This window comes from Anarrhichthys ocellatus, unplaced genomic scaffold (genome assembly GCF_004355925.1).
Source record: "Anarrhichthys ocellatus isolate YVR2014 unplaced genomic scaffold, GSC_Weel_1.0 scaffold67, whole genome shotgun sequence".
Classification (NCBI taxonomy): domain Eukaryota; kingdom Metazoa; phylum Chordata; class Actinopteri; order Perciformes; family Anarhichadidae; genus Anarrhichthys; species Anarrhichthys ocellatus.
The window spans coordinates 1,040,551-1,054,946 of record NW_022280097.1 but is presented as its reverse complement, the minus strand read 5'-3'; the positions used below and the strand labels follow the sequence as shown (position 1 = coordinate 1,054,946).

Sequence of the window (14,396 nt, the reverse complement as noted above, 5' to 3'; positions counted from 1 at the left end):
AACAAAACAAATTCAAAGTTATGTGGGGGTGGGGGGGGGGTATAGAGGAGGTCATTGCACAATTTTTCCGCCGAAATGTGAAAACAGCTTGTGGCTGCAATAGGACCAGTACTAGAATAAATATATAAACTGAATCTGTATTTACCAAATACATTGCATACAAAGAAGGAAAGTAAAAATAGGGGAACATATATATTTGCAAATAATGACTGAACTTATTAGGGAAGTTGGGCTCTGCAAAATATGTGAAATTTATTATTCTTAATTAATTCATTTTATTTGTATTTATTTTTACAGGGCCGACGCACATTGGTCAACATTTCTATTACACTACTGGTGTCCCTTAGGCGGGAATTGTGTGCAAATATACCAAAAACAAAAAAGAAAGGTTTGGATCATATAACTACCCTTGTAACATGCAAAGACAAATGAGACCTGCATGGAAATAAAGTTGTCTGTCTCTGTTGACAAACAAGGCTTTTCTACCTTATAAATGTAACTACATTTTATTAAACATACTGATCTACTAGTATTTTAGGTGTTTCCTCTGGTGAAGTATTTTTGGAATAACAAAACAAAAGCTGTGATATAACTTTAAATTACACCCCTTGCACTTTTACGACGGTCCCTAACGTCAGAGGGTCATTCCACTGCTACTGTCAATCCGTGCGAGGTATTTGGAAACGCTATATGGTGTTCACCGGCTTCTGGTGCGGAAAAAAACAACAACAACACGTGTGCAACATCAGGATATATTTATCCTGCACATTACAACAGAACTGTCGCTAATTGATGGTCCCGGTGAAACGTACCGAGGAGCAGCAACCTCGGCCAGCGTGTGAATAACAATCAAGCCGTCCGGGCTACACTTGCAGCAGCTGGTGCTGCCGTGCCGCTGGGTCGCCAGTCGGAGGCAGAGGACCCGACCATCTGAAGCGGAGGTGGGGGGTAGTCAGCTAAGCAGCTTACAGCCCGGCCAGCAGGCCGACGGTTGAACTGGTGCAAGGAATGGACGGCTTCATCACTGCGGCGAAACATGGCGTATAGAAAGAGGCGTTGTTCTGTACTGCCGGCATCGACATAACTGGATCAGACCTCCTGAAGGTGCGTATCTGTGCGTCTTGAGTGCCGCTCCACATTTAGGTTGTTCAAGGTCTACAAATGTAACCGCTGCGCTCTGGCCCTGTTATGTTAGCTGTTATATAGCGTGGGGGGTTGGCTATGGCCATATAAATGAGCCATGTAATGTGAACGCGTCGTGATTTTCTCTAGCGAAACGCAGATATCAATGGTGCGTTTAAAGGCTTCACGGACATCAGGTTCACCTCTTGTTTTGTGTCCGTGGATGCGTCTTGCTGCTGTAGCCGGTGTCGCCCTGCTCGGCAGCCCCGTTGCAAATTCTGACCTTCATGCTTTCAACACAGACAATAGAATATGGACAAAGCCGTAGTGGTATAGGGATTATTTCATGTCTTTTGAGAAAATATATATATATATATATATATATATATATTCATAACAATCTGTTCTCTCTCTATCTGGAAAATGTGGCCTTGGCTAAAACTGTACACAACCAGTGATTGTTTCCAGACCTCTGTGTCACATTGGCTCATTCTTACTCACAGGAAGTATAATTTCTTCTGATTGTGATATACAAGTGACCAGAAAAAAAGAAACACCTTTACAGTGAAATACAGCTAATGTCATCTTACTACAAAATGTGGAAAATGAAATATTAGAAACACATTGGAGTTCAGAGTGCCCCAATAGAACATAGTATAGTAATCACCACCTCTCTGTCACTTTGAACAATTTGAGAGTCTTAAAAGCATGAATTTATTACGAGGTTGTCATATTGGATTACAGACCCTTTCTCTTTTTGGTTTCTCTTTTCTGGTCAGTAAGTGTATCTCACATGAACAGGACCAATAAACAAGTCACTTCAGGATGTAAACAGGATTATGACCAGACATAAACTCTGTTGTGTTAGCAGCCTGGATGTGTTCATCACCACATAAAATCGTTTATAAATACAGTATATTTATATGAATATATTCATCACTAAACTGAAACCTTTTTCCCCCAAAAATGACAATTCTGTAAAGTTTTATGATATTTACCACTTTGTCACCGATTCAAGGGCAAATTTCTACATGGAGATTATAGATATTAAATAGGCAGCCACAACACTTTATTAGTTATACTCTCTGCGAGGGCGGCAGTACCTGTACAACTGTCAAATTACAAACAAAAGTATGTGAAATTACTAAAACAAATCGACTGAAGAGAATCTTTTATTATGTATACTTTTGTAGTGAGAGAAATCAAGCATGCTATTAATTCATATTTTCTGTTGCAGGAATGTTCACCCTCACAGAAGTAGCCTCTCTGAATGACATCCAGCCAACGTATCGAATACTGAAACCATGGTGGGATGTCTTCATGGATTATCTTGGTATTGTCATGTTGATGTTGGCCATATTTTCTGGAACAATGCAGTTAACTAAAGACCAAGTGGTTTGTCTTCCCATTCTGGAGCAAACTCCAGAGGGGGCTGGGGGCTTCTTAGGACCCCAACCACCAGAGACAGCTGATAGATTATGGAACAAAGAAAGCGCCATTGGAGAGCAAGCCGCTCCTTTAATGGCTAAAAGGCCTCCTGATAGCATCGGCCCCACAATTCCCTTCCCCCAATCGGGTACTTTTGGGCAGCCGCAGCCTACAGGCGTCAGGACCAAGCTGGATTTTCAGCAGTATGTTTTTGTCAACCAGATGTGCTACCATGTCGCCCTCCCTTGGTATTCCAAATATTTCCCATACCTCGCTCTAATCCACACTATTGTATTAATGGTCAGTAGCAACTTCTGGTTCAAGTACCCAAAGACAAGTTCCAAAATCGAACATTTTGTTTCCATACTGGGAAAATGTTTTGAATCGCCTTGGACTACCAAAGCTCTGTCCGAGACAGCGTGCGAGGACTCGGAGGAGAACAAGCTGAGACTGGCTGGTGCCTCCTCCCTCCTGAAGCATCTGTCCACAAGCAGCGAGGAGGGGAGTCCAAACCAGTCCGCCCCAATGCTGACAAAATCCGGGGTCACGTTTTCTGCTGAGAAGCTCGTGAGTGAAGTTCCCGCCATGACCATACTGGACAAGAAAGACGGCGAGCAAGCAAAAGCCCTGTTTGAAAAAGTTCGCAAATTCCGTGCCCACGTGGAAGACAGTGACTTGATTTACAGGCTGTATGCCATTCAGACAGTCATCAAAACCGTCAAATTCATATTGATCCTGTGCTACACGATGACTTTTGTTGCCTCTATAGATTTCGACCACGTGTGTGAGCCTGAAATAAAGCATTTGACTGGATACAGCAAGTTCCATTGCACGCACAACATGGCATTCATGATAAAGAAGCTCCTTGTTAGTTATATTGCTCTCATATGCGTTTATGGCGTAATCTGTATATACACGCTGTTCTGGCTTTTTCGGAGACCTCTTAAGGAGTATTCTTTTGAAAAAGTCAGAGAGGAGAGCAGCTTCAGTGACATTCCAGATGTTAAGAATGACTTTGCGTTCCTCCTCCACATGGTGGATCAGTACGACCAGCTGTATTCAAAGCGGTTTGGCGTGTTTCTCTCTGAGGTGAGTGAGAACAAACTTCGGGAGATCAGCCTGAACCACGAGTGGACCTTTGAGAAGTTGCGGCAGCATGTGACGCGCAATCTTCAAGAGAAGTTGGAGCTCCATCTTTTTATGCTCTCCGGAGTGCCAGATGCTGTGTTTGATCTCACTGATCTGGAAATCCTTAAATTAGAATTAATCCCAGAGGCCAGAATAACAGCTAAGATCTCACAAATGATAAACCTCCAGGAGCTGCACTTCTATCACTGTCCGGCCAAAGTTGAACAGACTGCTTTCATCTTTCTTCGTGATCACCTCCGGTGCCTTCATGTCAAATTTACAGATGTCGCTGAGATTCCTAGCTGGGTATACCTGTTGAAGAATTTAAGGGAACTGTACTTGGTTGGTAACCTGAACTCTGAAAACAACAAAATGATCGGACTCGAGTCTCTGCGAGACCTCAGGCACTTGAACATTCTGCACCTCAAAAGCAACCTCACAAAGATCCCGACAAACATAACGGATCTGTCTCCGCATCTCATCAAGTTGGTCATTCATAACGACGGTACGAAGCTCCTAGTTCTGAATAGTTTGAAGAAAATAATGAATCTGGCCGAACTGGAGCTTCTCAACTGTGAGCTGGAGCGCATCCCCCATGCTATTTTCAGTTTGAACAATCTTCAGGAACTGGATCTGAAATCCAACAACATTCGTACAATAGAGGAGATCATCAGCTTCCAGCACCTCAAGAGACTGTCGTGCCTCAAACTTTGGCACAACAAGATCATCACCATTCCATTGTCGATTAGCCACGTCAAAAGCCTCGAGTCGCTCTATCTCTCACACAACAAGCTGGAGTCTCTACCGTCATCGTTATTCACCCTTCTCAAGTTAAGGTACCTCGATGTCAGCCACAACTCCATAGTGGTAATACCGCCGGAGGCTGGCTTTCTGCAGAACCTCCAACATTTCGCCATTACAGGCAACAAAGTCGAGGTAGTTCCTAAGCAACTGCTCAAGTGCAACAAACTGAGGACCTTATGTCTCGGCCACAACTGTATCTCCTCCATTCCAGAGAAGATTGGCCAACTCTCGCAGCTGACCCACCTGGAACTGAAAGGCAACTGTCTGGATCGTCTCCCGGCTCAGCTCAGTCAGTGCTGCCTCCTGCGCCGGGGCTGCCTGATAGTGGAGGATCATCTGTTTGACTCGCTCCCCATGGAGGTCAAAGAGAGCATCAATCAGGAATCTAGTGTTTCTTTTCCAAACGGTTGCAAGTGTCTAAGTGATGGACGGTAGTCACAACCTTCGTGGCATTTCATCTTAGAAGTCTTTTTATTTTATTTTTATCGTGCCATTAGAAAAAGTTGTTCAGGGTACTGTATTGGTACACTTCATGATGTTTTAGCAACTTATAACATACCACAGCACACACAAGGAGGGTACCACTGGATACAATTTAGCTGAATGATCATGGCTTGTGTCATGTCTATATATATTTATATTCTTTCTTTTTCTAAGTTAATGTAGGGACATAGTAGCAGTTAAATCACTGCTTATATTTTGTACCTTTCTTATGCAAAAATATCTACAGTGGACATTTGTATCATTTTAAAACGATCCCCCTTTTTTATCTTTTTGATTTATTTTCCTCACATGGACTAGATAGGCCTACACTTGATTGACCTCAATGTAGAGGCCCCATTCACTCAAATTACAAAGAAACATTGTAACACTCTCCTTTTAATGGTATGCAAATAGTTTTGAAATCTCTGCCTCCCCTCAAATAAGATGGATGTAGGTATAGAATTTGATCCATGGTGCTCACGGCAATAGAATATTGTATTCCACAAAAATTCAACTGTGACATGTCTTTCCAGTAACATTGTCCCAATTACCCTGAATATGACCTTGCAGTTTTTTATTACACCTACATTTTTAGCAAGGAAGTGTTCTTAGTGAAACTTGTTTACAGCAAGTGTGTTGATTATCCAGAGTGCCTGGGACATTGCTTCTGGAAGGAGACGTTCCATTCCCCTCTCACTGTATTGGGATGGAGGCAGACATCTCAGGTATGGATATCTCAAAACTTCAACTAATAAAACACAAACTGGATAGACAATAATAAGTGAGCAAATATGTGTTTTCTTTTTTGTTATTTGGGTGAATTGACCCTTTTAGAAAAAAATAATCAATTTAAGGTCTAATTGCCAGCTTCTCCTGTATGGCCGTATACAGGCAAACTGACAACGGAGAGCAAACTCTCCGCTGAGGAAGACAGCAAAGAGGGTGGTTTGTATGCTCCAGAAAGATGGAACCTTAAATTAAGATTATTACTACTACTACAGTACAGCTTCCAAGGAGAAGACTGGCTCTTTTACACTACCACTACAGTATAGACCACAAACAGTGACATATGCTGCACAAACAAAGTGAAGAACTGTGTTTGTATGACCTAGTATCATGATCCTCATTCATTCCAATTTGAATATACTTGTAATATATTTAACGCACCACAATGATGACGGCTCCCGTCTGATCCTTTTCTCTACTTGTTGAAAAGTCTTGAATCGCGCCATTATTTTTGATAGTTGATTTGTTTTCTTCAAAGGAGTAGGCAGTACAGCCAACACCCCCCAATGAAGTTTTTCATTCGTTGTACTTTTTGCTAACGCATAAGGGGAGACGCCCCGGGGGAATAGATGAAACATTTGAATAGATGTCTCTATGAAACTTCACCAGCTGATTACTGATATAAAGAGTGTATTTCTTTTTTTGTATTACAAATTGTTTTTAAATGTTATGTTTAAATATACAAATGAGGCATTATCGAATTGTAACGTTTGATGAATTGAAGAGAAATACACAGATACCAAGTGGTGGTATACAAAGTAGTTAAATGAATACCTACATGTGTACTAGGTATGTTTTTAAAAAAAATATTCTTGTCTGAAAATAAGATATGTTATAGAAGCCATATAACCCAAAATCTCAAAATTGAATAGTCCATTGTGAAAAATGATGTTTTTGCCTGGGTGGAATCGCTTTTAACTACGTTTCATTCTTGTAAACAGTGTATTTAACATGTATTTTGTGTGTTCTTTGTATGTATTTATGATCTTATTGTCTATTATCTGTTCTTCTCGCTGCACAGCACTTTGTAAACCTGGTTTTAAAATGTGCTACATGAATAAAAAGAATGACTTATTACACTGTTATTACTATTACTCAAAACTAGAAAATTAAGCCCAAATTTCTCTGCAAAGGTGGTTTCGCACCAAAGAAACATATTTAGAATTATTCTAAATGATTGCAGAGTTGAACCTTGATGCCTGAATTAAAACCTTATCAAATAATTTTTTTAAATTAATTTATTCATTGTTAAACAACAGCGTACAATATGTTCTCCTCACTTAGCATATGACGACTGTTTAAGAACACTGTGTAATCAGGCACAGTCAGTTGTGGGTTATATTCATTCATTCACACGTTACAGCAGCGGTCGTTGGTGGAGATCTGCACTTTACTGAGTGCGCCTTTCTCGTTCTATATAATACTTGCGAATGACAGCATCTCTTTTGGCACATATGTGTATGATGACTGTGTTGACTTTCACAAAATATATTCAATTCACTTTCTTACCGATTATGCGGGGCGATCTGTGTGTGGGGACGAGTTGCGAGTATATGATCATTCAGGGAGATCAACAAATTTCACTGGAATAAATTATTACTATAAATAGTTTTTGTGACTATAATTTTGATTTTCTTTGTTTGTTTTTAAGATACAGAGCTCCAAACAAATGTACAAGCACATAACATTTTTTGGCTGTTCAGTGCTTGTGATTCAGATGTGACCATTTTCCTACAATTTCACACGCTGTATCCCACTAACTTCCATCACTAGTTGGGGTTAAAATCTGTGACTCAAACTCAGGAAAAATTGCAGCAGGAATTTTCCCAGAGGTTCCTCTAAACTTGATGTTATTATGAGAAGCTGTGGATGTGACAATTGAGGGTCTTTATGTCTAACTGAAATCATTTCTTAGATCATGTTGTCCTCTGGTGGATATAGATAGTTACTACATTTCATAATGGAATCATTTTTGCTGCTGCTTTGAATCGTAGTTAACTAAGTGAGATTAATAAGAGGGGATTTGTGGGTATTTTAATGCACAGTTAAAAGAAAAAGACTGTGCTACTCACACAAACATCATACCTATGCATTTAGAGATTCCAGATCCACCGTAAATTGCAAACAATAATTTACTTGATTCAATATCAGCTGACTCTAAAATATTAAGAACATTTTTTAAATCACATTGCAAATCACATATCAGTACAAACATGGTAATCTGACATGGTTAACATAATACACTACAACTGTACTGTAACACCATGCAAGAGGCTTGCAATCTTACTCCAGCAGTCCAAACACATGCAAGTCGGTAAACCGGAGACCTTAAACTTCACATCGATTTTATGTGAAGTTGGTGATCTCAAGGTATTGAAATGCATGCACATTGGGCATTACCTCTTGTTGAAAACTGTCTTTTCAAGTAGTTGTTTCTGTCAGTATGGTACACTAATTGTGGTCCTGTACAACAGGTTAAAGTATGGGAGGTAAAGAATGCCATAAAATATATATTTTTAAAATGTGTTAATCACTTAACCAATTACAATCAACCACTATAAATAAAAATAGTTTATAGCAGAATAGAATGCAGTAGCATGTTTAATATTATATTTGTCAGCAACTTCTCTTATTAACTGCTGTATGAACTGCTACATATCATGGTTTTAATTATCTATAATTAGATATTAGATTGCATTTTGAACACGTTTAAAAACAGTTTTAAACCTGAGGGATGTGTATAGTTCATAAATGTCTGTCAGAAAACGCTTTTATATCTGCTTACAACTATTGTAGTGTGTTATAAACTCTTTATGAAGTGTTCATACTGTTAAAACAATAGCATCAATACAAATGAATGCTATATGTATTATAAACAATCCTATGGCACACTCCAGCCTCCATTTAAATGTGTTTGCCTTTTGAATACAGTGTTACAATGCTGTCATTTATTGTGATTTATGTGTTTTACCTCACGGGCATTCTATTTTAGCCTAACATGCTTTTAGCCTATATGTTCTTGCAACACATCCTCACTCCCAACTCGTCACAAACCGCCTCGTACACAAATGTTTTCTGAGCTACATACAGGGCAAACATCCTCAAGCCAGACTTTGATTGTGACGATTGTGCCATTCGGCTCCCCGACTCTGCACTGGGGGGAATAAACACATGTGATAACTCTGGCCGAGCAGCAGAGGGAGGGCGTGTGACTTTAAGCCGGCCTGACACTGGAGTTGTTAGAAGTCCGCCATCAGGTGGATGAAGAAAAACACACCGCCCACAGTGCAGCCTTCTTGGAATCAAGCGGCGGCCTTAGCACTCGCCACAAACACTTAGCGTGCGCTCTCTCTCTCTCTCCCCTTTGCAGGACTGCACCGGCGGCCATATTTGTATCAAGTGGTCATCATGGAACCAAATGGCCGTCAGCCAAAACCGCAAACCTGCACCGAGCAATCGTGACGTCAATTTAGAAAAGGTTGACTGGCTCCTCAATCTGTGTGTCTCTTGTGTTACAGAGCATGCAGTCTGACACATCAGCCGTGGAGACAAGTCATTGCTTTAACGACCTGCTGTGCATTCCCCGGTTTGATGCCTGGTTTGTCCTTGGCAGACAACATTCCAAACAAACGCAGGTGTTTATCGAGGATAATAAGCACTCGTACGTAGCGGTTTAGCGTCGAGAGAGATTCCTTTGAATCGGGCCTGTTGTTGCCAATCTAATCTCTTCCTGGTATCTCTGGTAATAAGGCGTAAGCGTTTATTTGGTATGGCTGTGCTGCGAATTTGGGATCTGCATGTGGCTTGCTACTCCGCTGATGCCCCGAGGAAAGCGGCAGATCTTCAGCGACAGCACTTTGTGAGCACTTGCACAGCTGATGAGCTGTAATTATGTTTTAATTATTTCTGTAGGGCATCATTCTCTCCGACATGAACCCCTCCCCCCCTGCTGCAAATTAAGACATCCAGTATTTTGAAAACATTTGGTGATGAAACTCTCTTCAGTCCACTAATTACTGCACAGCCTCGTGTCAGCACCCATAGACGGCAGCTTTGATGTCTACTGGCCGGGATGATAATCAAGGGCACAGATCGCATGTGATAGGCCGTAATTGGGACAAGTTGTTTAAAAAAAAGGAGAAGAAGAAGAAGAAGAAGAAGAAGAAGAAGAAGAAGAAGAAGAAGAAGAAGAAGAAGAAGAAGAAGAAGAAGAAGAAGAAGAAGAAGAAAAAAAAAAGGGGGGCACCACATGACTTTGACGGCTGCTTTTGCACAGCCAATGCTCCGGGAGACACTCACACCCCCCCCCCCCCGGGTGAGGAAGCCTTGTCACTTATTAAGGAGGCTGTTGCCACGAAGTGACAGATGTCCTGATGTGATCTGTCTGCATCTTTGGCCTCCATCTGTCTTGTTAGTACAAATAGTTAAGGATTGGTGTGAGGAGGGAGCTTTCGTATATGTTAAATGCATTGGAAGCTCTTGTTTCTGGGAGCTGAGACCAGCTCCCCTGGCAATACCCTCCACAACAATCTCCCAGCACTTCTTTTCCACGCCTTGTTTTTCCAAGGTTTCCCTGCCTCCTCCACCACTTCTGCAGGCCCTGATGTTTAGGGTTCAGTGCCACTGAACCATCTCCCAATCTCCATCTTTTTCGCTCGGCTTCGCTCCCTGCTTGGCAGAGAGAGATTAGGGGCTCGGGTCCTGGGGTGCGTATCCCACCTTCTCTCATGGTCCTCACACCCTCCCTCTCTTCACCCATCCTGGGAGATTCAAATCCTTTTAGCTTCTTCCTCAGGTAAAATTGCCAAGGACCTTGTGAGCCCTAGGTTCCCCTGGAGGTAAAATCTATAATGGAGTTTTGATTTGAGCAAGAACAGCCTTGAAAATGGACTTCTTTAACCAGGTAGCTGCCTCGCAGAAGGTCAACAGTACTCCAGGTGGACACAACATGCCACAACTGTGTTAGAAAAAGGCAGAACAAAGGAACAGTTTTACTCCAAAGACAGTGACCTGTCGACACGGCTGTAAATAAAAAAAACCAAAGCCATTATTCAGCTTCACTATGAGCATCAGGTTATACATAAATCTCTGTTGGCAGAATAATCTACTCCTCTCCTGTCCGCCATAGATTTATTATGGCTATATGTCATATAATATGATTCCAAATGAATGAAATTACCAAGAAACAGTTGATCAGTTTGCATTTAATGAAGAGTGTTTTTCTTGCCACCTTGACTTAAAGACAGAGGGCACCAAAGCCTCAGTTTTGGAAAGACTGCTGTTCGTGCTATATAGACAAAGTTATCATATTAATATCATTAAATCATCATCAGCACAGCGGATTTGAAAGTGCTTTGTGTATTTACTGTTTAGTGCATTTTGTAATTGTGTTCTAACCTTGGCCACGAGCCAGAGGATTAGGGTTAAAAAATATGATATTTTAGTTGAAATAGCTGTCTATGACAATTACTACTACTACTACTACTAATAATAATAATAATAACAACAATAATACAAAATATAATAATAATGATAGCATTAGCAATCATAGTAATAATAATAATATAAACAATAATACAAATAATAACAATAATCGTAATAATAATAAGAATTTGTGATTTGCTGTATTTTTATTTTTATTTTTTGAATTATTTGTGAACACAGTTGAAAAGTTGACATTTAATATGAATCAAATGCACATACAGTAAGCCTCATCACAACAGCAGATGTTTTAGACCGCTCCATGAGTTTGAGAATTAGACATTTCGCACAAATATGCTTCATTACCACTTTATTGATGTACCCTCTGCTGACGTTCAATTATTCATCAGCCACTCAAAAAAAAAAAAAAAGACTGTTTGCTCTGCCTCAATTTATGCTCCGTATCAAAACAGAAATCACATCCCTGCTGCAGCTATAATCTTAGCTAATCAGCATCATTTAATGCACTTAGCAGCAGTGTTTCAAATTGTAATGAAACACTGCTGCAAAAAGCGATCGCCTTCTGCCCTAGTTCTCATCGACGGTGGGTTTGTCAAAGTGATGCAATTGGTCATTACCTCACATCAGACGCCTCTGAGACATAATTCTGCCTGACAGTTGGATTCGAGCTTTGACAGCCTCAAACTTGTTGAGTTTTCTCTAAATACTTGCCACTGCAATGAGTTAAACATCCCCCGGAGGCACCGCAGAGTTTTCCTTTTGAACAAACACCCGAGGGACGCCAAGCTGGGACTGCACGAGGAACTGGAGGTCTTACGGAGAGGGCTGTTTGGGTTTATCTAATGGTACAATGGGTAATTTCTTCTGCCACTGCGGAGGGAGGGGAAGAAAGCGGGATGAAAAGAGAGAAGGGAGTATGTTTAAGAGAGAATCTTTATCTGGGCTTAATATCCCATGCTCAAGCAGAGTGGAGGATTTTTTTGTTGTACAGATCTCTTTTGTCAGATCCTACCTACCCATGGAAGACCCAGGGGCACTCTAAGAACATACGCATCACCTAGATTTGCCTTCCAGCCCACTTCTCTCCAGCGATTGCACCCTCTACCCGCCAGCTTCTTTGTGTAGAAGAGACGAAGCGAGCATTTTGGAAATCAAATCTCAGTTTGTCGGCGCAAAACTGGAGCAGACTTCAATTTGAATAGATTTATCTCTACATAATTGTTCTGAGCGCATACATGTGCAAAAGCCCTCTTATTCTGTTGCTTTGCCTGGTTGTGATGAAAAAAAAAATGGGGGGCTGAATGGGATAAAATGCTGTGTGCACCATTGAGAATCCCTTCAAGGCTGGCAAATGTTATCCTCCACTAGACTCAAACTTATATATGATTAAAACTAGCACATTTAGAATCGGATTATTTCCCTCCATGCTGGTATCGGTATGTTCGCGTCTCCAAACACGCTCGGAGGCCCGAGACCTCGGAACGAATTCCGGCTCGGTCTTTGAAGGCCGAGCCACTTTACGAGGGAGAATCCAGGCGAGGTGCAGTAGTCATCATTGTCAAGAAGGAGTGCACAACGCTGCTGGGACAAAGGAAGGCACTGGTGAAAACAGGAGGTGAGTGGAACAGGCTGAGGTTGAGATAGGTGGAAGGGGTGGGGGGGGGTTGAAGAGAGTCCCAAAGCTCCCTGCCAGCGATGACCAGAGTGTCCATCAGTGAGGTCTCACGGGTGCCCGCTGAAACAGCAGCGCTGGCAGAACAAAAAAACACCCACCCTGGGAAAGTGCTTTTTCTCCCGCCAGACGCAGAGTGATGGATTGGGCCGGCCAGTGCACACAATGCATTTGTGAAGAGAGACAGAGAGGAGGAGGAGGAGGAGGAGGAGGAGGGAGGGGAAGGATGGAGAAGGGGTGTGAGGGGGGGGGGACAAGGTCTGTCAGAAAAACACTTCCACTTTACTCCTAGAATGCATTAAATATTGAAGAGTTCGATATTTATTTCATTATTCCACACATCGGATGTGAGACTGGACAGACACACGAGCGGAAGCATGCAACAAAGTGTTTGAAGTCACGGTACTGTACCGCGCTGTACTACACTGAAGGGTCGGAGTAAAGACAAAAGAAATGCCCGGATGAATGTTTTAATACGCTTTTCATGGCAACATCAGGGAAATTAACTTCGATTAAACACTTCCAACAACCGAGGGCCTTGGAAGGTTGGGAGTAGACTTCCAGTTTGGCCTCGGTGCGGTTTTCCTCTGGAGTGATGGAAGTGTATCTGCTCAGCGGCGCACACCAACCACCACACCTGCCAACCTCAAGAGTCAACAGTATTGATTAAACCGCCGCATCCGCTCAAATCCATCCCCATTTCCTTTGAAGGCGAAAATCATCCTTGATATCTGCCAACAGCTCACTTACTTAGGGATTTCTTCCTTTCCATCTAGGTTGTATTAATTAATGCATGCTTTTCTTAAATTAGCCCTCTGAGGAGCTATAACTCAAATTCCTCTATTTATGAAAGTAATAGGTTGGAGAGAGAGAGAGAGAGAGAAAAAAAAAGCAGCTAAACTGAAATAATTATGCAGTCCAACGCTTTGCTTTGAGAATAAACTGCGAGAAACCTGATGAAATATGAATGTGCATTGGGTGCAAAGACAGTTAAATATTTACAATCCTGTGTTAGTCCACAACCCCAGTAAAGATGCTAGTCAACTGCAATAATTGCTTTGCTGCAAAACTTTGCACTTGATTCATGCATTCGCCGGGTGTTATACAAGTTCAGAGCGCTTTTCTTCTTCCAACTGGACACCCATTCAACATATATAAATATGTACTTAAAGCTCCTTGTACACCCTGTACAACCCTGTATACGTTCAATTTTTCTACTCGATATAATCAGGCAGGTAGTTGCATCTTAAGCAGCTGCCCCGTACTGCAGTTAAAGAAAGGCCACACTGCAGTAAGATGTTGAGGGAGCCCCCTGAGGGACTGATCTTATATCAGGAGACTGGATATTTCTACGCTAAAGAGGCTATTCAAACCCACCAACGCTTGAATTATTAAAGACACTGTATGTTTCTCAAAGCCTTGATTTAACTCTTTTGAGGGGCGGGATGTGCGCTGTGTTGGTAGTGGTGTGGCCAGAGGTTGGGGATAGTAGGGAGGGGAGGAGGGGGTGGGGGGGGGGGGGGGGGGGGGG

At 41.8% G+C, this 14,396-nt stretch overlaps 1 protein-coding gene across 1 annotated transcript; it reads left to right on the top strand.

Moving 5' to 3' along the window:
• Positions 1-67: 67 nt before the first annotated feature.
• On the top strand, positions 68-6,826 carry lrrc8db (leucine rich repeat containing 8 VRAC subunit Db). The gene is made up of 2 exons (XM_031873026.1): positions 68-1,104; positions 2,360-6,826. Exon 2 carries the CDS (start codon positions 2,362-2,364, stop codon positions 4,915-4,917), a length of 2,556 nt encoding a protein of 851 aa, XP_031728886.1. The 5' UTR covers positions 68-1,104; positions 2,360-2,361; the 3' UTR covers positions 4,918-6,826.
• Positions 6,827-14,396: the final 7,570 nt, after the last annotated feature.